The following is a 25,471-nucleotide window of genomic DNA, read 5'->3' as shown; positions in this document are numbered from 1 at the left end:
TCATAGTATCTTTGCACATTCCATTAAAATACTATAGTATAACTGCTGGTCTACTGAAAAATAGACAAATCGACAAGGAGCTTCTTGAAGGCAGATTGTCTTATACATTTTATTTTAAGATTTTATTTATTTATTAGAGAGACAGAGAGAAAGAACGAGCAGGAGGAGGGGTAGGGGGAGAGGGAGAAGCAAGCTCTCCACTGAGCAGGGAGCCCAGTGGGCACGCGATCCCGGGACACTGAGATCACGACCTGAGCTAAAGGCAGACACTTAACCAACTGAGCCACCCAGGTGCCCCATGTCTTGCACATTTTAGATACACAATATCATCTACAGTGTCTTCTACAGAATAGGGGTTTAAGAATGTATTTGTTATTCATGTCTTCTGCCCATTTACTGACTTATTTGTTTTTTGGGTGCTGAGTTTGAGAAGTTCTTTATAGATGTTGGATATCAACCCTTTGTCTGTAGTATCATTTGCAAAAATCTCCCATTCTGTGGGTTGCCTCTTTGTTTTGTTGACTGTTTCCTTTGCTGTGCAGAAGCTTTTTATCTTGATAAAGTCCCAAAAGTTCAATTTTGCTTTTGTTTCCCTTGCCTTTGGGGACGTGTCTTGAAAGAAGCTGCTGTGGCCAATGTCGAAGAGGTTACTGCCTATGTTCTCCTCTAGGAATTTTTTTCTTTTTTTTGAAGATTTTACTTATTTATTTGACAGAGGGAGAGAGAGAGCACAAGTAGGCAGACAGGCAGGCAGTGAGAGAGGGAGAAGCAGGCTCCCTGCTGAGCACAGAGCCCGATGCGGGGCTCGATCCCAGGACACTGGGATCATGACCTGAGCCGAAGGCAGACATTTAACCGACTGAGCCACCCAGGCGCCTTTCTCCTCTAGGATTTTGATGGATTCCTGTCTCACATTGAGGTCTTTCATCCATTTTGAGTTTATCTTTGTGTATGGTGTAAGAGAATGGTCGAGTGTCATTCTTCTGTATATAGCTGTCCAATTTTCCCAGCACCATTTATTGAAGAGACTGTCTTTTTTCCATTGCGTATTTTTTCCTGCTTTGTCAAAGATTACTTGACCATACAGTTGAGGGTCCATATCTGGGCTCTCTATTGTGTTCCATTGGTCTATGTGTCTGTTTTTGTGCCAGTACCATGCTGTCTTGGTGATCACGGCTTTGTAATATAGCTTGAAATCGGGCAACGTGATGCCCCCAGCTTTGTTTTTCTTTTTCAACATCTCCTTGGCGATTCGGGGTCTTTTCTGATTCCATACAAATTTTAGGATTGTTTGTTCCAGCACTTTGAAAAATGTCACTGGAATTTTGATCGAGATGGCGCTGAAGGTATAGATTGCTCTGGGCAGCATAGACATTTTAACAATGTTTATTTTTCTGATCCATGAGCATGGCATATTTTTCCATCTTTTTGTGTCTTCAGTTTCTTTCATGAGTGTTCTGTAGTACCTAGAGTACAGATCCTCTACCTCTTTGGTTAGGTTTATTCCAAGGTATCTTATGATTTTTGGTGCTATTGTAAATGGAATCGATTCTCTAATTTCTCTTTCTACAGTTAAAAAAAAACAAATCATCAAGTCAACAAATGGGCAGAAGACATGAACAGACACTTCTCCAAAGAAGACATACAAATGGCTAACAAACACATGAAAAAATGTTCATCATCATTAGCCATCAGGGAAATTCAAATTAAAACCACACTGAGATACCACCTTACACCAGTTAGAATGGCAAAAATTGACAAGGCAAGAAACAACAAATGTTGGAGAGGTTGTGGAGAAAGGAGAACCCTCTTACACTGTTGGTGGGAATGCAAGTTGGTACAGCAACTTTGGAAAACAGTGTGGCAGTTCCTCAAAAAATTAAAAATAGAGCTCCCTATGACCCAGCAATTGCATTACTCGGTATTTACCCCATAGACACAGATGTAGTGAAAAGAAGGGCCATATGCACCCCAATGTTCATAGCAGCAATGGCCACAATAGTCAAACTGTGGAAAGAGCTGAGATGCCCTTCAACAGATGAATGGATAAAGAATATGTGGTTCATATATACAATGGAATATTAATCAGCCATCAGAAAGGATGAATACCCAACTTCTACATCAACATGGATGGGACTGGAGGAGATTATGCTAAGTGAAATAAGTCAAGCAGAGAAAATCTATTATCATATGGATTCACTAATTTATGGAACATAAGGAATAGCATGGAGGACATTAGGAGAAGGAAGGGAAAAATGAAGGGGGAGAAATTGGAGGGCGAGATGAACCACGAGAGACTATGGACTCCAAGAAACAAACTGAGGGTTTTAGAGAGGAGTGGGGTGGGGGATGGGTTAGCCCGGTGATGGGTATTAAGGAGGGCACGTATTGCATGGAGCACTGGGTGTTATACGCAAACAATGAAGCATGGAACACTACATCAAAAACGAATGACGTACTGTATGGTGACTAACATAATAAGATAAAATAAAAAAGAATGTATTTGCTAAATGGATAAAAACAGGCAAAACTGACTACAGAGTCAATTCATTTAGAATTAATTTAGAATAAAAAGAATTCAAGCAGGAACCACTCAGATTCTTAAAGAAGTAGGTGCTCCCCCCCAGTAACTACTGCCTCTGAACTGGAGGCCAACTGTACTAGGCCCCAATCCCTTTCCACATGAGTTCTCCAGGGAGCCAAGAGAAGAAGGTCTCTACATAACCAGCCGGCTTAGCTAATTCACACTCTAAGTCCTGGTCCTAGGCCTTAGGGGTGTGACAAAGCATCTAGATTCTCCAAACATTATTCCATGTCCTAGATTAGAGCTTGCCACTTTTCAACAACCATCCCTTACTGTCTTATGAAATAGTCTGTAAGAAAATGAGACAATGGGAAAGGGAGTAGGAGTAGGAGCTGAGGCAGAAGAAAAAGCAGAGCCTTTTAAGGGAAATGGAAACTTCTCCAGACCCCAGATTTCTATCTTCAAGCCAGAATTACTCAGACATTCCTTCCCAACTCTCCAGAAGAGTCTAATCCTTCCTAGGCAGGATAGCAAGGCTGAGAGGTACACAATAGGGTGGTCAGTCCCTGGTTTTCTCACTGAGCAGTAGGAAAATCTTTCTAACACTAGAAAAAGCAGTATGGAGTGCCCAGGGGTCCTTTTAATAGCCCTACTTAAGACAGGGCCTGGGTAAAGTAATCCTGATATAACAGTCCATGAAAAGAAACCCAGGAAATAAATGGCTACTGCCCAATTGAAGACTGTGAGAAACGGGTTTTCTCCAGTGCCACTGCCCCATCCCTCTTAGGGTCCAAGCCAAGAATAATAGGATTTAATGCTGCTTCTAAAGTACATACAGTCCCAGGTAAGACAAAGCCTTCTGTGACTTACAAATGGAACTTCTCTTCCCAAACAGGATTCAGGTTCCCAAAAATAGTCTTGGTACGCTTCTTGGTTTTGCCCACTTGCACAGTCACGTAAGGGTCACTGGATCCTGTCTTGTCCTTGGCTTGTAGGCCCTGGGCACACACCACTGCAACCCAATTACAGAGGAGGAGGCTTTAGAGTACACTCCAGAAGTCAGAAGTCCTCCATAGCACCACTCATATGTTCTCCATCTTAGAGCAGTCTCTATCTGCTCCTTGCAAGGGAACACTAATCTCAGTCCTCCACATCTATGCTTAGTCCTGGGCCACCAGCCTTTCTCTCAAAGGTTGGCCCAAGAATCCCACCTGCTCACCAGAGCCCTAACTGACCACTTACCCCTATATTGATATATACATGCTTCAGCCACACCCACCAAGCTAGTAAAGCACTAGTTCAACTATTCCCTGATCTCCTACCTATCCTGTTTCCCCCACCCCTAGCTCTTGTAATATGAGACTGTTAACCAAGTATATAACATCAGATTGTTACCAAATCCTTCATTATCATTCATATTACGTGTAGATGCTGGCCTTGCTCTCCCAATACCTGATGGCACCAGGGTCTAGGAGAGGAGGAAGGCCCTCCCTTCTTCCCTCAATTCTATCTTCTTTCCCTCTAGCCCCCTGTTCCCTCAACTCAGGATGCTTCTTCCCCAGGTTCCTCCCCACAGCCTAGGCCTTCCTGTCCTCTCAAACTTTGGCCTACTCACCAGTGATGGTAATTTTGGCCGACCATTTGGAGGTGCCATCCAGTACACTCTGCTTCACTGTTTTCATCTGTTGCACATGGGCAACTTTGCTCACAGTAAAGACATCTCGGATAACCTCAAAGATCTCTGGCTTATTCCGCTCTCGGATCTTCATGCGGTCCTTCATGGCCATGATTATGTTCTGGGTCCGGTCCTCAGCTCCATGTTTAGAACTTTTTTCTGCAGCCCCTGAATAATGACCAGAGACAGAAAGTAAGATAACCAATAGGCACCCACCAGACCAAGGGTCAAGCTGAGGAATGGGGCCTGGGAGAAGTCACTGAGAAGTAGAAGGAGCTTAACACTGGGATGGCCCTGGGAAAAGTTAATCAATATGGGACCTGCTGAAGTTTAATGCCTGGCTAGTGGAATTTAAGTAGCAAAAACTTGATAATTACTATGGGGGTTTATTATACTATTTCACTTAGATATATATTGAATTTTTCATCAAAAAAAGAAACAAACAAAAAGTGTAGCTTAGCCTGAAGTTGGCCTTGTCTTTCTTCTATCCCACATGGTTGAGAGGTACCCTTCAAGTTTAAGGCCAAAATACCACCAACGGGTATCTCAGTTATTAGGGAGGGTGGGTGGGTGCACATGACAACTCCACCAATCTCATCCAACTTCCAAGCCATGATACATTTCCCAGAGTTCCTCAGAGCATACACTGGATTCTGCCTCAGGACTCTAATGCCTTTAATTTCAGAAAATAACGTAGTATGGAAAGAAAAGTACGGCCTTTGGTATGAGACTGGGTTGGGTTAAATCCTCACTCCACCACTCCTAGCTGGGTAAACCAGTTTCTTCTAAGAAATTAGCACTTAACTCTTGGGATTGTAAGAAGCATTATGTTAGCATATATAAAGCATCTGGCCCAGAGCCTGGCACCTAGCAGGAACTCAAATAAATGGTCGTTTTTATTGTTACCAGCATCATTATTATCCTGGCAGAGATGCCGAGGGACATCTTCACTGGCTGTGACGCCAGATAGCTCATCTCAGAGGCTAGCAGGTTTTCCCTGCTGTCCTAAGGATTATGGCAGAACAGACTCCTCTGATGTATTTCACCAAATGGGCTTGTCAGAAAGGGGCCCTTCCTTCTTTTACTGGCTCTGCAGACTGGCCCTTACCTCTCTCTATTCTCCAAAGGCTTAGGCCTTTTCTACAAAACCTGGAGCAAAAATTAAGGCAAACATCTGCATCCTAACCCTGGAAAGATGGTGAGTGGATCTTCCGTCACAGGAGGCCCATAGTAGGGCATTTCATTCCACCCTACGCTTCACAGAAGCTTTAGGCAAAAGATACTTTCTGATAAATAAAAAATGACCTGGGCTGCATCCTAGTCTTGCCATTTAGCTAGCATATCCCATGCACTGCTACTTCCTTGGATTAGGACCTCTAGAAGGCCCTTGAGAAAAAGGTAGACACTCTTGCTACAGAGCAGCATTTCAGAAGGTTTCCAGCAAGCTGCCTATACAGTCTGTCTGGCTGCTAGTATTCAGCAATTAAAGCAAGAGTCTGCTGACACCTGTGCTTCTCACCCCGCCTTATGATGGGTTTGGGCAAAGTCATCACCAGCATTCATATTCAGTCTTTTCAGAGCCCCATCTCTTCCACTGACTTTGTTCTACCTGTTTCTGCATGTCTGCTGTAGCCATACCACTGGCACCAATCTAGGGCTCTTCACAGAAAGACATTTTAAGGGAACAATTCTTTGAGGCCTCTCTCTGGGCCCCATTTATGTCACATATCTTTCCTTGGGATAATGAAGTGCTTATGAGTCTAAAGGTAACCTTCCTTTCTCCTCCCACAATCCTTGAAACTTTCTTTGCTATGGCTTAGCTCTGCGTAACACCTGAAAGACCTGGAGGGGCAAAAAAATACTTTCCCAGCAAGGAGCAAGAATTTGGAGGGCTGCCAACTCCTTTGACAGAAACTTGTTGCTTTTCCTGCTCCTATTCGCCCCACTCCATGATGGCATCACAAATCACGTATTTAGTCAGGGCCTTGGGAGTCTGGCACATTCTCCTCTGGGACCTCTGCCTGATCCATTTGATGGTTCTGTTCCTGGCACTGTGTCTAAAAGCTGCATCTATAATCAAGGAAAAAAAATGCCACCTTCCCTGGGTCCTAGGGTCTATACTTTAAGAGGTTCTTCTGTGAAGTGTGGAAACTCACAGAACTCTCTCATTACTTTTGGTCCCCAATTAAACACATACTCTAGTCATTTGGGCAATATGGCCACTGCAGCATGTACACTACTCAAGCAGATTCTGGGATCATCTGAATCCTAGAAGAGATCCAGTTCTGCCACAGGGCCACAGAAAGCTCAAAAAATGGGCACCTGGGTGGCTCAGATGGTTAAATGTCTGCCTTCGGCTCAGGTCATGATCCCAGGGTCCTGGGATCGAGTCCCGCATCGGGCTCCCTGCTCAGCGGGGAGCCTGCTTTTCCCTCTGCCTCTCTCTCTCTCTCTGTCTCTCATGAATAAATAAATAAAATAAAATCTTTAAAAAAAAAAGAAAGAAAGCTCAAAAATGTTTTCCTAAAGGTGCTTGAGTGAGTGCTATAAGACCTGTTATTTGGAAAGGCAATGCCCCTTGACTCAGGACCGTACTTTCTCTGAAAAAGAAAGAGCTTCACAATCAGGAAACCAGAGGAATGACAGTCTAGCCATCCTAGCTCTTTGTTGCAAGGCTATTTTGGAGAGGCCCTGCTGCCCCTGCTCTACACCCCTCACCACAGGGGCACTCACGCTGCAGGCAGTCGGCGTTGAGCAGGTCCTGGCACTTCTCATGGCACTTGACTCCACACTCACTGCAGCGCATGCCCTGCCGGGCAATGCCCCAGAGCAGACCTTCACATTCATAGCAGTAGGTCGGGGTAGTGGCCGTCCAGACCTCAAAGTTGTGAGGTGTGGTGCACGAGATGGGGTAGATTAAGGCCTGCAGGGTTTTCTTATACACATGGGATTTCTGAAAGACACATACCCCATCACCCGCCAACAACTTTAGGTCTCTGCTGAGAGATACCAGAACTGAGATCCTTGCAGGGTAATCAAGACCCTGGTTTCTCCTCTGGCAATAAAGGAGATACTCTAGCCTGGCCCAGCCCATAGTCAAGACTGGAAGAAAGAAGCCCCCAATGTCACGTGCTCCTGGTCACCCAAGAGAGATCTGACTTGAATGCTACATCCGAACCTTTTCCCAGCATTCAAGCTTTCTAAGGAAACAGAGGATACTAGCCCCACCATAAAACCCTGAGTTCATCAGTCACATACTCCAACGTGAGACTTGGTCTTACCTTTGTTCTGGCTCCTTGCCTCTTCCAGCGTGGAAAACTCAGACCCAAAGCTTTTTATCTATTTCATTAATGATGTGTGCCCAACACTCTTGAATTCTCAGTTAGTATGACTATAAAGATGATAACCAGTTTTTAGGCCAGTGGACTCACAAAAGCCCATGGGTCACTTACCAGCTCTTCATCCTTGAGAGAGGTGCGTGTAGCCATTGCAGAAGAAATCCCTGCCTTCCGGGACTGGACCAATGACTGTGAGAGAAGACCTGCTGTCAGCCTTGGCTACTGCCAAGGGCTGGCAAAGTCCTAGGAAGGGAGTTTCAGTGACCAAAGTGACTTGACTACTTGACTTACTACTTTCTCTCTAATTTGACTGTCATTCACAGGGACTGCCCATGGGTTCTAGGTAATAAAAATGCCACGTTAAGATCTAAAACACAAGATCCTCGGGACTATTCTAACAATGTTAGAATGGAACTTCTCTTAGGGCACCTATCATCCATAGAGTTTCTCTTTCCTTCCCTCTTGGTAGGTTTCCTACCCCTCGTTTATAGGAAGGCAAAGGAAAATGACAAGTTTAGAATTACAGTAGGAACAGGTCATTAAGAACAGAATAAACTATGTCAGAGTCATATTTAAGAACCATCACTGAGAATGATGCCATGCTATCCTTTATCCCTGGGTACCAACCCACACCCACACAATCCCAGGTGGTTATAGAGGCCAGCAGCCCAAATGAGCAGGACACTTGGCAAGTGAAAGGGGCAATGTAACCTCAGTCAATCAAGGCAGGGGATTAAATCTGAGAGCTGGGACTGCTCTGCTAGCCAAGCTGTCATGTAAAGGAACCTAATGTATCTGCCAAGCCCAGGCTTTAGGGACAACCCCTGGAGAGGCACATGGTTTCCCTAGGGCAATGGACACTGGGTAGACAGGAGGTATAGTATCAGCCTAAGCAGGAGAAAGAGTTGGGAGGGGCCCAGTTGGTTTGAGATGTGGATTCTTACGGAGGATGGAAAGGGGCTCTGGAGACACTCACCATAGCCTGTGCAGAGGACAGCAGAGAAAGGAACAACATGATGTTAAAGCCACCCCCAAGAGCATGAAAACACTTGCAGAGGCAACCGAAAGGTCCTTCCCTATAGTCTAATCAATGTAGGGAACAACATCCCAACCCCCTCTGCCTCTATCCACTAAAAATTATCTTCAACCCAGCCAGCTGTCTAGGGCCTAGAGCTTCTGTTCTAAGGAAGAGTTAAGCCAGGAAGTGAAATATAGGCAAGGTTAAAAGATGGAGGATGGGAGTAGGAAATGACTAAGACACTGCCATCCAACTAGTTAAGCAAAGAGCAGCTGGTATGCAAGAGAGAGGGGGTGGGTAGAGGTGGAGAAAAAGTAGGAAGAGAAGAAAAAGGAGATGGAAGATAATGAAAGTAATAAAGAAGAGATGACCTCAGAACTTATCCTCATCCAACCAGCTTTATGGTAAGAGGAGATATACATTAGAAAGGAGGAAAAAGAGAAAGGAGAAATACACAGGCAGTAGGAAAGAAAGGAAGGAAAGAAAAAAAAAAGAGAGAGAAAACGGGAGAGGATAATTCCATTCAGCCAACTAAGGATAGAGAAACTGGTGGGGGAAAAAAGAGCCGGGAATGGAGGAGAAATGGGAAAAGGAGTGGATAGAAAAAACAAAATAGACTGGTGGGGGGTAGAAAACAGGAGCAGAAAACAGTAATAAGAAAAGGGGTTCAAGTCTTACTGAACTTCTAGCTTTAGAGCTCTAGGACTCTGGGAAAGCCTGGGCCCTACTCCACCCCCATCACCCACTAGGCTATGGAAAATTCCTTGAGTTGATCCTGCCGCAGGAGGCATGACCCAAGTTGGGACCTTCCAGTCATTCTGGAGGTCCTGAGATCAGCTTTAACTCCTAAGCTTGTTTCAATTCAATTCCACAATTTTTTTTTTTATCATTACGTCTCAGTGCAAGACACTGAGTTAAGTACTAGGGACATAGAAATACTCCAGAAAAATCTATCCTAGGAGGAGACTGTCACTTTACCTCCAAGGAGTAGCATCAGTCATGCTCATTATACACTAAACTCAATGATCTAGGTCAGGGCTAGAGGCAGTTTCCATTCCAGATCATCAAAGAAGGTTGTAGAGAGGAACAAGATACCTAGAAGACTACTTTGGAGCCCAGCTTTAAGGGCCCAAGCTACAGTTCTAGGTAGGAGCTTTAGCTAATGAAGAACCTGGGGCTCTAATGAGGGAGTAAGATAGAACAAGTCCAACTAAGGTTACATCACTAAGTCTCAGTGAAGCTTTAGATGATACATCTTCAGACCAGAATCTGTCACTAAATGGACCACTACCAGTCCTAAGGGAGGCCCAATGGGAGATAACCCAAGCCTGCAGCCTAAGTCTGCAAAGAGTCACTCACCAGATCACTGACAAGTGGCAGTGGCTTCTTTCTGCGTAGATCTGGCATGCTGTCAATGCCATAGAGCCCTCCAGCTGGCCTGAGGAGAGAAGAAAATATGTCAGGACCTCCAGTCCTGCCTTGTTACTGGCAGGTTCAGTGTTCTATTTTCCTTGCTCACCCTCTCCCCAGAGGAAGATGAACTGATTTCCACCATATGTCTCTGAGAGGGGTAAGGAAGACACAAAGTGAGAGAAATAAAGCCATGGAATGATGAGCAATGGAATCTGCTCTCAGAGTGCCCTTCTGAGGCTCCTTCTATAGTTTTAGCCAAAAATCAAGAGCTCTTTTATCCCATAACAACACTTCAAGGCACCTGTTTATTTGAAGGCCTCTGTACTCCATAATGCAAGGAGGGAATTGGTAGTTAAGAGGGCCTCTCCCTACACTCAGGCCAGAGACACTGCTCCCCTAAGATAAGTGTTTCCTATTCTATGCTAGAACAGAGTCCATGGGAATGGCTCTACAGAAGAGCTGCTGCCTAAGTAAGACTGCTAATGACATGTAGGAGATGACCTTCTCTATCCTGAGTAAAAGAGTCACCAGTTCTGTCCATCCAATCCTCCTTAAGAAAAAAGGTCTCCATGGAAAGAGGAGTCTGCATAACCAAATGGAGGCAGGAAAGGTGGGATAGAAGATTTCCAAAAGGCCACTTAGAGGGGAAAAAAGACATTCAGGAAGGAAACAACAGAAGGACTCTGAAAATCTGGCTGAGTCCTATGGACACATCAACAGGGACCAGGAAAAAAAAATTACAGCTGGAGCAACTGGAGATTTCTAAAATTTTTATAATACCTTTTCTATGCTTATTGATTTTGTTGTTCTTTGCCATTTTTTCCATAACTATATGCAATAACAATAAAGAAAATGTCCTAGAACACCATGCTCACAATGAGATAACCTGGATTTTATCCCCAACTCTTCTACTAATTCACTACATGTCCTGTGCCAAAATTACTTCCTCTCTTTGGGTCTTGATGCCAATTCTATAAAAGGAATGAACTATAAAATTTCTCTGACCTTTTGGAAGCTGTTATTCTGAGCCTCAATAAAAAGAACTCATGTACTTGGCCTTAATGAAAACAAGGAGATGGGAAAGGTGGTAAGGTAGTTGGGTGGTACACCATGACTGGTCTAAAAAGAGATGTTGCAGAAGATTAAGTAGGTACTGCCAGCCAGCTATATAGGCAAAAAATGGAGCCACAAACTAGATCAAGGCCAAGAGTTGTAACAGGCAACCTGATATGTTCATTTCTAATAAACTAGCTTCCTAAACACAGGAAATGAACTTTGCTTTCAATGAGACTACCAGACCTAGGGAAGTTTTAAACCTGTAACAGCTTCCAAGGACTAAGCTAAAGGAAAGACAACAGGGAGGCATTTAGAAAATCACTGCATGGCCCCATTTAAAAATAGCTTAAAAGGGGCGCCTGGTGGCTCAGTCGTTAAGCATCTGCCTTCGGCTCAGGTCATGATCTGAGGGTCCTGGGATGGAGCCCCGCATCGGGCTCCCTGCTCAGCGGGGAGCCTGCTTCTCCCTCTCCCATTCCCCCTGCTTGTGTTCCCTCTCTCGCTGTGTCTCTCTGTCAAATAAATAAATAAAATCTTAAAAAAAAATAGCTTAAAAAATTAAATATACAAATAACTTAGCTATGTTCCATTGTCATGTATGTATTTTACAACCATTAGAAGAAAAAAGCTAAAGTTCCAAAGAAGGTCTGTAGAAAAAGCAACTGGTACCACAAGTTTGTGGTTAATTCTAAAAACTATAATATGTACCACTTAAGGATTTTGCAACATAAATGAGCTTCAGACAACAGAAAAAAGGATAGTTCATTCAAATGACCAACTCTTGATTTAAAAAAGACAAATCACAAAGAAAAGGAGCATGTAAACATATAGTAGATAACTTTATGATCTGATCTTATTTCTTCCCTGGTCATGAGGGAGAGGAGGCATCCACTGGGAACTTTCATGTCAAAAGGCCTATATGGGACAAGGAGAGAAAGAAGATCCCGAGAAATAATGGGCAGTTTATGTGCCAGGGGAAAGAGGGGGAGGCACTTAAACTCTTTCCTCTCAAGAACAGTCAGTTATAGGCAGCAGTTGAGCAGCTTAAAATGACTCTCTGCTGCAGTCACATGGGTCTGAGACTCTCAAACAAGAAGCACAGACAGAACACACTGAGCTCATAAAGGATGCTACTTATGTCTTGACTAGAGTGGAATGGAATAAGTAGGTGACTCACATCAGCTGAATTCAGGACAAAACCCAGAGAGTAATCTAATCAACTACACTATCAACAATGGAATAAAAAAGAACTGTGTCAAACACAGATATTTTTCTAGTTTCCTCTTTCTTCTACCTAAAGGGTATATCATTATTAAGATGCAATGAATCAGAAATTCTAGAGGCAAGGATAGGGAAGCCCCAAGTCTCCCTTCCCTGCTCCAGGGGAACCACTCTATAAAGCTCTCTCTTCTGTCTCTGAGCAATCAGTCTGCAGAGTTCTCTCCTCTCCCCAGAGAACCAACCAATCTGTATAGTAGAGCCTCTTCTTTCCCAGGATCCAATTTATGGAGCTTTTTCTACTGCTTCCCAGGGGAAAAGCTGGAAGTCGCGTGAGAGACTATAAAATCCAAAGAAACCTTGTAGGGAATCACTTACCCTTCCGGGAGCCACTGGGGCAAAGAGGGGTGACCATCATCTGGAATCTTTAAAAAGAGATAGAAAAAAAGTTAGATCCTAGAAAAGATGGGAGATAGCCATCTTTCTTTGGTCAGGCAGTGAGCAGTAAAGTAGGAAGCTCAGGAAAGTGTAGGTTACATACAAAATGTGGTGACATAGACAGACTGATGTCTAAGCCAATGCCCTGATCAGCCAGAGCAAAAGCAGGTTGCTGAAATGAGAACTTCCTTGTCTCCCTTCTCCCCAGTGAATAGGAAGATATAAAGTCAAGCTCACTGAGATCTCAAGGCTAAGGTTTCACTGGGGAGTGTGAGAGGTGCCAGAACTTATATCCCCCTCACACAATCCACTGGTATACATAACAGTAAGCCAAGGCTTACCAAAAAAAAAAAAAAAAAAAGGTCCACTTGGGGCTTCCAGGCCTCTTAAGAAAAAGGACAACTTCATATAGAGTCTTCTAGTTATATTCGTAAGTTCCCTTTGCTGTCACAGAGTGGTGACTTGGTCTTTCTGGATTCCCATCTCATCTTGTGATTTGACTTGGCTTAGGTTCCTTAAAATTCTAATTCATAGACACTCTACATTTGATAAGCTCTCTCTATATATAACAAGAGAACCCAGGGGAGATTAGATACTTAGATTATCTTCTGGTGGACTTTATGAGCTCTATAATGAGAAATTGAAAACTGAGATACCAAACAATTCAAGGAATAGTTTGAGAACAGTTTTTAAAGGTTTCTCCATAAACAAACGAATGAACAAACAAACCCACAGAAAAAAAAATCCTTTAAGCAGTGTACAGAACAAAGTTCCAAAGCTTCCAGGGCTCTCCAGAGAACCAATGGTAAATGCTGTTTAGGCTCAATAAACCTAGTGCTAGCAGGTCTGGGGCTTCCTGCCCCTTCCTTGTTCCCTTCCACCCCCCAAAACTTTCACGCCTCCTGATACCTGGGCTCCAGCTAATTATCCTGGAACAAACGAGCTCCAAAGCAGGGAAGGCAGAAGTAAGGTGTTTAACTTTGTACAGGGGGTGAAGTTTTGGGAGAGCCACAGAAGGGAGAAGTTATAGATAAAATTAGGCAAGACAAAGTAGAGAAAAGAGAGGTAGGGAGAGGTAGGACAGCCATGTATATAGGGTGATGTAAAAGTGGGTAAGAATTACCCTGGGTCAGCAGTAGGCTCAAGATGAACTTTGGACTTAAGACCCTTCTCACATTGTCTGTATTCTAAGCAAGCCTATCTGCCTATTGCCTACAGCCCTTCATGAACCCATTTCACCTTATCTGGCTCTTGTCCTGGTTCTGTGGGTGGGATAATACCGGCAAAACGACAGCCAAGCCCAAAAGGAAACCAGAAGTGGCTGATACACATCTCCTAAGGTTGCTTCTGAGGGGCAGCCCTATCCCTAAATCCCCAAATCTTACCACCCAGGACTTATCTTCCCTTTGAAAATAGTCACTCTACTGAGCAGATTTTTATTTCCTACCTAGAATTAAATGTTTGTCAGAAACCACAGACCTTAAGGAAACAAAGTCACAAAAGGTCTCTGGGAACCAGGGTTCAACAAGCTCAGATCATACACATTTAGAGGAGACAAAGGATCTGCTAAAGCCTGCAGACAAAGCATAGAGCATGCACACAGAGGTACTGAAGGAGGACTGAGAGTGAGAGGAGGTCTAGATAAAGTACCTACAGCAGGTACATTCATAGACACAACTTATGCCTGAGGGAAACACAAGGTGACCATGGATCCTGCACATAGGGTGATGAAACGTGTGCACACCCATTTGAAGAAGGATTCACTGTTCACCAGGGCTGGAATCACAGGCAACAGCAAACCCTCACTGTCTTCAAGAACCAGTGCTTACAGGCACAAAGTATTAGTTATACTGTGCATTCACATGGCATGGGGGAACCACATCACAGGTCTACAGAAGCTTGTGCTCACAGAGAGACCAAGAAACCTGCTCAGAAGCACAAAGCACATTCACACTTAGGACCCCAGGCAAGAGGCACAAAATGCCCACAGCAACTCCTGCTCCCAAATACGAAGTATATGCATGCTGAGCTCAGCAAGGGTTTACAGCATATGCCAACCTGCAGTAACAAGCAAAACATGGACAAACACTGTGCAAAGTAGAAGAGGAGGGCAATCAGTGTTTGGGGTAGTCAAACTGAGTACGAGTATAAGCACACACATGCTACAGTGAATGTGCACCATGCTGGCACACACATTCTCACACTGTGCTCCAGGGATGTCTGCATACAAGAATGGAGCATGCCCACAAACTGCTTTCAGGAAAAACAGACTATCTGCATGAGCCAAAGCTCAGAGGCACAGATCATACACATGTGTGCATGCGCGCACGCATACACACACATGCACACACACGCACACCGTGCTTAGGAGAGAAGGGTTGAAAATAGACAACAAAAAAGGCCCAAAGGGCCAGAGGCACAACCTGAACAGCTCCTCGCTTTCCTTCTGCAAGGAGAGAAAGAGCAGAAAAAAAGGGCAGAAAGGTTAGTAGATTCAGTCCCATAGCACGGAACCCAAAGAAAATGCCAGCTAAATCTCAAGGAACTAAGAAGAAAGGAAGAGGTCCTCTGAACAACTGGGCAGTTCACAGAGCCTAGCTTCCAGAATCCTTACCTCCTGTATTGGCTGGCCCCTCCTTTTAGTTTAGACCATTCCCGGTTTGACTACTCAAACTAAAGGACAAAGTCTAGCGGGGGATTTCAGTCACCCTTTTCCAAACTGGCCTGCATGCAGCGTCATGGAAACCAGGGCCACAAGCTTTGTTACCAAGGGCCACTCCAACAGGCTACCTGAACTAGCTAAGCACAAAGTGAGTTCCTTCCTCAGAAGCTATGTGTACTTACTCTGGATCTGAGATAAGTCCTCAAACCCCAAAGGCCTGGTAACTGGACCCTTTCCATTTTACAATGCAGGCTTGGCAATGCATTTGCCCAGAAAACCCTGGCCTGTTTTCCCAAAGCCTAAGTTAAGTTAGGACAGGTTAAGGCCTGAAGTTAAGGCTAGGACCAGGATGCTCAAAGGCTATAGTTGGGGGCATCACTTGGCCACTGCCCCAATAGAAGTCACCATGATCTAGATGATAAAACCATGACAGCAGCCCCAGGCCTGATTATCTATTAAATCCAGAACAATACTCCAAAGGATATGGATGCTTCCAGAAGGACTTTAGCAAGCCACAGTAGAGGAAGATACAAGTCCAGAGATTACTACTTCTCCTATTCATCAGACTACATTGCTTACTAGGACACATATGGAGAGCTCCACAGGTTTCCTTCTCTAAGGCAAGTCCATTCACCTGGGCCGATCAGCTCTCCTCCACTTTCTTTTCCCTCCCTTTTAAAGACCCACTGATACTACATAATAAGTAAAAGGGAGAATCAGAAACTAATTCATAAGTTTCCAATTTTTCAATTATTTCTAATGGCCTAATGGGTCACCTGACTTGGCAGAGGAGTGAACTCAGGAATAGGAATCCTCCAAAACAGTGCACCTACAGGAATGTAGGTGAAATGCAAAAGACACTTGCTGGAATGGGGCCATATCTCTTCTACATCTACTCCCACCTCCCCTACTGTACTCTGTTCTCTTTGAAAAAGAAAATTAGGCAAGGAACACTTTAACGGACCTGTGATTCAAATTGGAAAGGTTTCTCTCTATCTCCACTATCTTAAAAATACACTATACATCATGTCAAAGTTAATTTGTGTCTTTCTATTCTTCCCAGAGTTCCCCATAATGCCTAAGAATCTGCTGACAAGGCTCTCCATATAATATATATAATTTTACCCTTGTAGCCTGAGGGCTTAGCACATTTCCTATCATTTGTATATAGTGAAAGGAATCTGAACTTTCAGGACTTAGAAAACAATAGCTTCTAAGAACATGTGTTTTGCCCATCACCAGAGAAAACATAGGTCTCTTAGCCAATAGTCTGTACCATTTTTCAGACTCCAAGGAACTGCTGTACTAGCTCCTCAGTGTCCCATCCACTGGACAAACATAACAAAACCTTTTTCTTGCTAAGAGTCAAACTTTTTGTGCTTCCTAACTTCCTAAAATGCCTTAACATTTTTCCACTCAGATTTAGTTTTAAGTGCAGTGTATCTATAGAACACCCACTCTGCCAAGAAAAAAAAAAAAATCTCTGACCCCCAAAAATGATTGCACTCTTCCAGAGAATACATTTTATAAGGAAGTGACATACTTCCTCATTATTAAAACAATCTTAACTTCATTGTCCTTGGGAATCAAAAGACTTGAGGCACTCAACTTATTTGAGCCTGCATTTCCTTATCTGTAAAAAGCAGGCTAAGAACACTACCTCCCAGGGTTATAGTGAGGATTCATTTCTTCAACAAGTACTTATTGAGTACCTACTGTACACCAGGCACTGTTTTCAGTGCTGGTGATGAAGCAAAGATAATGAAACAAACTGCCTGATCTTGAGAAGCTTCTATTCTAGAGGAGGAGCTGACGACTAATAATGACAAAGACAATGATAGTAGCTAACACTATGTGAACATATTATGTATCTGACATTTTATTTGAATAAGCTCATTTATTTCTCCCAACAACTCTACTGGGTAAATACTATCATTATCTCCATTATTTTGTTGATTAAACTAAAGATCATCAGAGAGGTTAAGAAAGTTGCCTGAAGGGGCACCTGGGTGGCTCAGTTGGTTAAGCAACTGCCTTCAGCTCGGGTCATGATCCTGGAGTCCCGGGATCGAGTCCCGCATCGGGCTCCCTGCTCAGCAGGGAGTCTGCTTCTCCCTCTGACCCTCCCCCCTCTCATGCTCTGTCTCTCTCATTCTCTCTCTCTCAAATAAATAAATAAAATCTTTTAAAAAAAAAGAAAGTTGCCTGAAGTCACAGCAAGGGGCAAAGCCAAAATTCAAAACAGTAATTTGGTTCCAGGATCTGGAACTACATACACACCATATCACTCGTGATAGAGACTCTGCTTCAGAATTCAGGTAAGGGGGAGGGGGGAGATAATGCCCCCTGTGGTGATGTTACAGTTACTATTATATTTTTTTAAAGATTTTATTTATTTGAGAGAGAGGGAGAGCGAACATGAGTGGAAGGAGGGGCAGAGGGAGAGGGAGAAGCAGACTCTCAGCTGAGCAGGGAGCCTGACACAGGGCTCAATCCCAGGACCCTGAGATCATGACCTGAGCCAAAGGCAGACTCTTAACTGAGCCACGCAGGTACCCCACTATTACAATTTTATAAAAGGTTATCAGGGAGGCCTCATCGATAATGTGACATTTAAGCAGAGACCTGAAGGAAATGAGTAAAGAAGTTATGTGGATTCTAGGAAAAAGGTATTCTAGTCGGAACACAGAGAAAGTGCAAAGCCTGAGGTGAGAGCGTGAACGGTGTGGAGGAACGCCACCAAGTTTGCATTGAGTACCAGTTCAAATAGGACTCTGCAGGCTCTACAGTCTCATAAGCACTTTGACTTTCATTCTGAGATAGAAAATCAGTGGAAGCTTTTGAGCAGAGAAATGATATGATCTGACTCATGTTTTGTAAGCATTACTCTGACTGCTGTGGGGATAACCGACTGTGGAAGAACAAGGGTAGAAGCAAGAGACCAGTTAGGCTACCAAAATCATCTGGGTAAGAGAAAACGGTGACTTACACAAGGATGATAATGGTGGAGGTAGAGATACTGCTAAGGTTTAGGTTACTTTTTTTTTTTTTTAAGATTTTATTTATTTATTTGACAGAAAGAGACAAAGCGAGAGAAGGAACACAAGCAGGGGGAGTGGGAGAGGGAGAAGGAGGCTTCCCGCTGAGCGGGGAGCACGATGCGGGGCTCGATCCCAGGACCCTGGGATCATGACCTGAGCCGAAGGCAGACACTTAACGACTGAGCCACCCAGGCTCCCCGGTTTAGGTTACTTTTTAAAAAATATTAAAATTCGGGGCGCCTGGGTGACTCAGTCAGTTAAGCAGCTGCCTTCAGCTTGGGTCATTATTCCACGGTCCTGAGATCCAGCCCCGCATCGGGCTCCCTGCTCAGCGGGGAGTCTGCTTCTCCCTCTCCCTCTGCCTGCTTGTGCTCTGTCAAATAAATAAAATCTTTAAAAATATATTAAAATTCAATTTAGTTAACGTATACCGTATTATTAGTTTCAGAGGTACAATTTAGTGATTCATCAGTTGCATGTAACACCCAGTGCTCATTACATCAAGTGCCCTCCTTAATGTCCATCACCGTTATCCCATCTCCCCACCCACCATCCCTCCAGCAACTCTGTTTTATAAAGAGTCTCTTATGGTTTGCCTCCCTGTTTTCCTCTTATTTTTCCTTCCCTTTCGCTCCCATATGTTCATCTGTTTTGTTTCTTAAATTCCCCATGAGTGAAATCATATGGATTTTGTCTTTCTCGGACTTATTTTGCTTAGCATAATACCCTCTATTTCCATCCACCTCATTGTAAATGGCAAGATTTCATTCTTTTTGATGGCTGAGTAATATTCAGTATATCAGTGTGTGTGTGTGTGTGTGTGTGTATTATCATTTGCTGATGGCCATCTGGGCTCTTTCCATATTTTGGCTATTGTGGACATTGCTGCCATAAACTTTGGAGTTTAGGTTACTTTTTAAAGGTAGAGCAAGCAGATTTACTAACTGACTGGATGTGGGCTATGAGAGAAAAGGAAAAGGAAAAGACAAGAAGGACTCTATGGATTTGGGCCTGAGCAGCTGCAAGAATGGGGGTGTCATATACTGGTAAAGAAGACTATAGGAAAGGCAGGTTTGGTAGTGGCTTGTGGAAAAGGACCAGGAATTTGGTTTCAGATATGTCAAATCTGAGATGCCTATTTACATCCAAATGAGAAAGTTAAGATGTAGAGTCTGGCATTCATGGAAGATGTCTGGGCCAGAGATATAAATGTGGGAATCCTTATGAAACTCATGATATTGAAATAGGTTACTTAGCCTGTGAGTATGAATAAAAAAGAAGAAATCAGGATTGAATCTTGGGATGCTACAAGGTTGGGAAGAGGAGGGACAAGCAAAGATGGCTAAGAAGGGGACGCCTGGGTGGTCCAGTTGCTTAAGTGTCTGCCTTCGGCTGAGGTCATGATCCCAGGATCCTGGATCGAGTCCCACATAGGGCTCCTTGCTCAGGAGGGAGCTGCTTCTCCCTCTGCCTGCCCCTCTTCCTGCTTGTGTGCTCTCTCTTTCTCTCTCACAAATAAAATCTTTAAAAAACAAAAAAGATGGCTAAGAAGGAACGGTCAATAGTACTGGGGTAGAACCAATACAGAGAGGTGGTCTAGAAGCCAAGTGAAGAAAGTGTTTCAAAAATCAGGAACTGAGGGCGCCTGGGTGGCTCAGTTGGTTAAGCGACTGCCTTCAGCTCAGGTCATGATCCCGGGGTCCTGGGATCGAGTCCCGCATCGGGCTCCCTGCTCTGCGGGGAGACTGCTTCTCCCTCTCCCACTCCCCCTGCTTGTGTTCCCTCTCTCGCTGTGTCTCTCTCTGTCAAATAAATAAATAAAATCTTTAAAAAAAAAAAAAATCAGGAACTGAGGCATAAGGAAAGACTACAAGAGTCTTTTTCAACAAATGGTGGTGGAATATCCAAATGCATATGAATGAAATCAGAGCCCTATCTCACACGATATAAAAAATTTAACTCAATATGGATCATAGAACTAAAAGAGCTAAAACTAAAAAACATTTAGGAAAAAACATAGGAGTAAATTTTTGTGACCTTGGGTTCAACAATGCTTTCTTAACTATGAAACCAAAAAACACAATCCACACAAGAAAAATAGATAGATTGAATTTCATCAAAATCTAAAACTTTTGCACTCAATTTCATATCCATTATAATGGCTATTACAAAAAAAGGGGGGGGGAGAGAGAGAGAAGTAACAACTGTTGGCAAGAATGTAGAGAAATTAGAACCTATGTGCACTGTTGGTAGGAATGCAAAATGGTGCAGCCCCTATAGAAAACAATATGGCAATTCTACTTCTGGTTATATACCCAAAGGAAATGAAAGCAAGGATTCAAAAGAGATATTTATATACCCATGTTCATACCAGCATTATTCACAATAGCCAAAAGGTGGAAGAAACCCAAGTATCCACCTACAAATGAGTGGATAAACAAAATGTGGTATATAGGGGCACCTGGGTGGCTCAGTCAGATGAGCGTCTGCCTTCAGCTCAGGTCATGATCCCAGGGTCCTGGGATCGAGCCCCACATCTGGCTCCCTGCACCACGGGAGGCCTGCTTCTCCCTCTCCCACACCCCCTGCTTGTGTTCCTTCTCTCGCTGTGTCTCTCTTTGTCAAATAAATAAATAAAATTCTTTTTTTAAAAAGGTGGTATATATACATACAATGGAATACCATTCAGCCTTAAAAAGGAAATCCTGACACATGCTACAACATGGATGAACCTTGAGAACATTACAAACATTACGCCAAGTAAAACAGGCCAGTCACAAAATGACAAATATTGTGTGATTCCACTTATATAAGGTACCTACAGCAGTCAATTGAAAGAGGCAGAAAGTAGAATGTGGTTGCCAGTGGCTGGGGGGAGGGGAGAATGGGGAGTTAGTCTAATGGGTAGAGAGTTTCAGTTGTGGAAGACGAATAAGTTCTGGATATTGGATGATGGTGATGGTTGCACAACAATGTGAACAAACTTAAAATGGTTAAAAGGATAAATTTTATATTATGTATATTTTACCACAATAAAAAATTTTTAATAAAACACTTATACTTCAAAAAAAAAAAACACCATCAAGAAAGTGAAATGACAACACAAAGATTGGGAGGCATTATTTACAAATCAAATAAAATATGTGATAAGAGGCACATGTCCAGAATATATAGAGAACTCTTACAACTCAACAAAAACACAACTCAACATGAATAGACATCTCTTCAAAGAAAATATAAAAATGGCCAATACGCACATGAAAAGATGCTTAACATCATTAGCCACTAGGGAAATGCAAATCAAACCATAATAAGATACCACTCACACCCACTGGGATGGGTATAATAAAAAACACAGACATTAATTTAGAGTTAGCAAGAATGTGGAGAAATTAGAACTTTCATGCCTTGCTGGTTGGAATGTAAGATGGTGCAACCACATTGGGGAACAGTATGGCAATTCCTCAAAAATGTTAAACTTAGAGTTACCATATGACCCAGCAATTCCACGTCTAATATATACCCAAGAGAACTGTAAACATATGTCTGGACAAAAACTTGTACACAAATGTTCATAGCAACATTATTCGTAATAGCCAAAATGTAGTAAACAACAACAACAAACCAAATGCCCATCAAATACTGAACAGATAAAACAAAATATGGCATATCCATATCCCACCACAAAAAGAAATGAAGTACTGATACATGTTACAACATGGTTGAATCTTAAAAACATGCTAAGTGGAAGAAGCCAGTCACAAAAGACCACATATTATATGAATCCACTTATATGCAATGTCCAGAACAGGCAAATCCACAGAAACAGCAAGTAGATTAGTGGCTGCTAGAGGCTCAAAGCAAAGATTGCATAGTGACAACTAATAGGTAAGGGGTTTCTTTTTGGGGTGATAGAAATGTTCTGGAGTTGATGGTTGCATAATTCCAAGAATCTACTAAAAAACACTCAATTGTACACTTTTTAAGGGATTTTAAAGGTGAACTTTGTGGTATATAAATTATAACTCAATAAAGCTGTTATAATAAAAAGAAGGACATAATCAATTATGTCAAGTTGCTGACTAAGAGGAGGACTAAAAATGGAACAGGAGTTTGACAATACAGTGGTCATCCGATGTTCTTGACAAAAGCTATTTTGGTAGAGTGGTAGAAATAAAAGAATTGAATTTTTATATAATGCATGTAACAGTACTTAAAACAGTGCTATGTACACCCCAAAAGAGAAGAAAAAGGATGAAAAATAAGAATTCAAATTAATGGTAAGCTACTAGTAAGCTTAGTCCCTAAGGCCCCAAGCAGAGCAATGAAGAAAGCGGATTTCTTAAATGTTTCATTATGGTAGTAGCCATTGTTACTAATACCGAATCAGTTTATCAGCTTGGGGTGCTGCTGTTGTGGGTGAAGCTATCCCTATGTGCTTACCTTGCTCTATTCTTCCTACCCTATGGAATGCTGCTGGAGTCAGGCCTCGACCCAGCACCCCTCCACCACTCCCTCTGCAGCCCACAGACCAGACCTGATCTTGACTAGGACCCAGAACTTTGGCTTCCTTTCTTATTGGTGCTTCAGAAAACCTTTGTCTCATTATCACTGCTGCTGCCTCCACTGCTTACCTCAGGTACCACAAGTTCCTGCATTGCCCACCAGGTTATCAGCTCAGAAGGGGAATTTTGCAAGCTGAAGAGCCAGCCCAAGTGTGCTGGGTACTCAACCTAACATCAACTGCCACCAAGGCTTAAGGAGTTAGTAAGAAAGTACTGCTTTATTTGTTGTTTCTGTTGTTGCTGTAATGTAATAATTTCTAAATGCCCAGGGAGAAGGAAAAAGGGCTGTAAAGTTAAGAGGAGAAAGAAATCTCTTACACCTGAGGAATTATAGAAAGTTTCCTGGAAGAGGTGATGTTTTGGCTGTATATTGAAGAATTAAGTAAATTCTGCTAGGCTGATTTGATGAACACAGCACCTTAGGCTAAAAGAAAGCATGTATATGTGAATATGCTTAGAACAGACAGTACAAGGCGAATTTGTGACAGCAAAGTTTCCTTTTGGGTGGAGCATAGTGGGACAACTAGAGATAAGCCTGCAAATGCAAACTAGAGACCAACTGTAGTGATCCTGAATGTCAAGTGAAGGAATTCAGACTTTTCTCATAAGCTATAAGGAGTAGCTCTAGGGATATTTGAAAGGAACATGATGATTTTAGTTTTGTATTTTTAAACTTAATTTTATAAGTTGGTATTATATTTATTATTCAAATTCTAGAAAGTATAAAAAAGGTTTACAGTGAAAAAAATCTACTTTTCATCTCCTTAGTTTTTCACCCAATACCTTTCCCCATGGGCAATCAGGTATCAGTCTCTTATGTATCTTTGTTAGATATTCTATACAAACAGATACAAACACTATGGGTTTGTGTATTCTTTCCCGCTCTTTTTTATACAAATGTAGACATACATACTGTTCTACACCTTGCTTTTTCATATTGCAATATACCTTGATATCTCTCCATTTTAGTAAAGAGCTACCTCATTCTTTTTATAGCTATATAATACTGTATAACATTGTTAGGATCTGCCAGTAGGTTATTTAACCAGTCCTTTTTTTTTTTTTAAGATTTATTTATTTGAGAGAGAGTGTGTGTGTGCGTCCACGCCTGGGTGGGAGAAAGGACAGAGGGAGAGAATCTTCAAGCAGACTTCCCCTCTGAGGGCAGAGTCAGAGACACAGGGCTCCAACCCACGACCGATGAGATCATGACCCGAGCCAAAGCGAAGAGTGAAGCTCAATAAACTGAGCCAACCAGGCGCCCCTAACCAGTCTTTAACATTTAGGTTGTTTTCACTCTTTGCTACTAAAAACAATGCTTCAAAAATAGAACATATGTGAAAATGTTTCTTTCCACATGTGAAAATAAAACTACAGGATATATTCCTGGAAGTGATTTTAGGGTTCAAAGGGTATACAGAATTCTGATACATTTTGCCAGTTGTCTTCCTTAGAGGTTATACCAATTTACACTCCCATCCCACCAGCAATGCAGGAGTGCCTGTTCCCTCACACCTCTGTCAACACAATATGTTTCATAATTTTAATTCTCCCTTAGAAACATTAATCAGGTTATATGCATAGGAGGACAACCCCATTTACATTTAAAACTGGATGAATACAGCATATGCTCTTTGGATATATTTAATTTTGATTGGGAGAAGTAATTTTAAAACTACATATCTCCACGCTGCCTAGAAAAAAAGTACTCTCATTTCTTGAGTCAAAACCATTCCATTCTCCAGTTTAGGTGAGGAGCCTTTAGCCAGAGATGGAAGAAAAGGAATATGATCTGTGAAAGGCAGTTGGGTTCTTGGGTAGGGCAAGCACTGGACAGCTTCAAGTTGAAAATAAGGTTCTGTGTTAAGTCCAGTACTGGGAAGAAGAAAGGTCAGTATAAGAGAAATTCCCACAATGGCCCATCAGCTGCTGGGGAAATGGCAATCTTATCTCAGCATGAAACCCATGAAGAATAATTTTAAAATGCAGTGTTTGCATTAGCCCCTCCAGTGCCTGTGAGCAATATGCCCATTCCTGCCTCCTACACCACACCTACTTTACAGTGGCATATCCTAAAAGTCCTGCAGCTGTAAACTACTTCTACCCACATGTTCCTCCCTCTTTGGAAAGGTAGTTTCTTTTCTTTTTTTTTTTTTTTTTTTTTAAGATTTTCTTTATTTAACAGAGAGAGACACAGCAAGAGAGGGAACACAAGCAGGGGGAGTGGGAGAGGGAGAAGCAGGCTTCCCGCTGAGCAGGGAGCCCGATGCGGGGCTCAATCCCAGGACCCTGAGATCATGACCTGAGCCGAGGGCAGATGCTTAACAACTGAGCCACCCAGGTGCCCTGGAAGGGTAGTTTCTAAAGCCGCCCTCAACCCCCCAATAGACTGGAAGCTTCCTAGAGGCAGGAACTCCTTTCCTGTTGCTTTAGAACCCTCTTGCACTCCAGTTCCCACAGGATTAGCTTAAAATCTGTATTCAAGTAATTTAGACTGATTTAAGCTGTGGACCTCCCCCATCA

The 25,471-nt window shown here is 42.8% G+C and overlaps 1 protein-coding gene across 2 annotated transcripts in view; it reads right to left on the bottom strand.

Annotated features, from left to right (window-relative positions):
- Positions 1-25,471, bottom strand: part of UNC13B (unc-13 homolog B) — a 213,072-nt gene that overhangs the window by 29,189 nt on the left and 158,412 nt on the right. Inside the window, exons 2-8 of one of the 2 annotated variants that reach the window (XM_044920652.1) lie at positions 15,104-15,126; positions 12,621-12,667; positions 9,915-9,993; positions 7,652-7,726; positions 6,933-7,152; positions 4,140-4,367; positions 3,395-3,536 (exon numbers count right to left, since the gene is read on the bottom strand). In XM_044920652.1, coding sequence (XP_044776587.1) covers positions 3,395-3,536; positions 4,140-4,367; positions 6,933-7,152; positions 7,652-7,726; positions 9,915-9,993; positions 12,621-12,667; positions 15,104-15,126 — 814 coding nt within the window. The remainder of the gene's footprint in view (positions 1-3,394; positions 3,537-4,139; positions 4,368-6,932; positions 7,153-7,651; positions 7,727-9,914; positions 9,994-12,620; positions 12,668-15,103; positions 15,127-25,471) is intronic. The other variant, XM_044920653.1, reaches the window with a different exon arrangement.

Source organism: Neomonachus schauinslandi, chromosome 13 (assembly GCF_002201575.2).
Source record: "Neomonachus schauinslandi chromosome 13, ASM220157v2, whole genome shotgun sequence".
Lineage (NCBI taxonomy): Eukaryota > Metazoa > Chordata > Mammalia > Carnivora > Phocidae > Neomonachus > Neomonachus schauinslandi.
The sequence above is the reverse complement of the archived record's forward strand: the minus strand, read 5'-3'. Positions and strand labels throughout refer to the sequence as shown.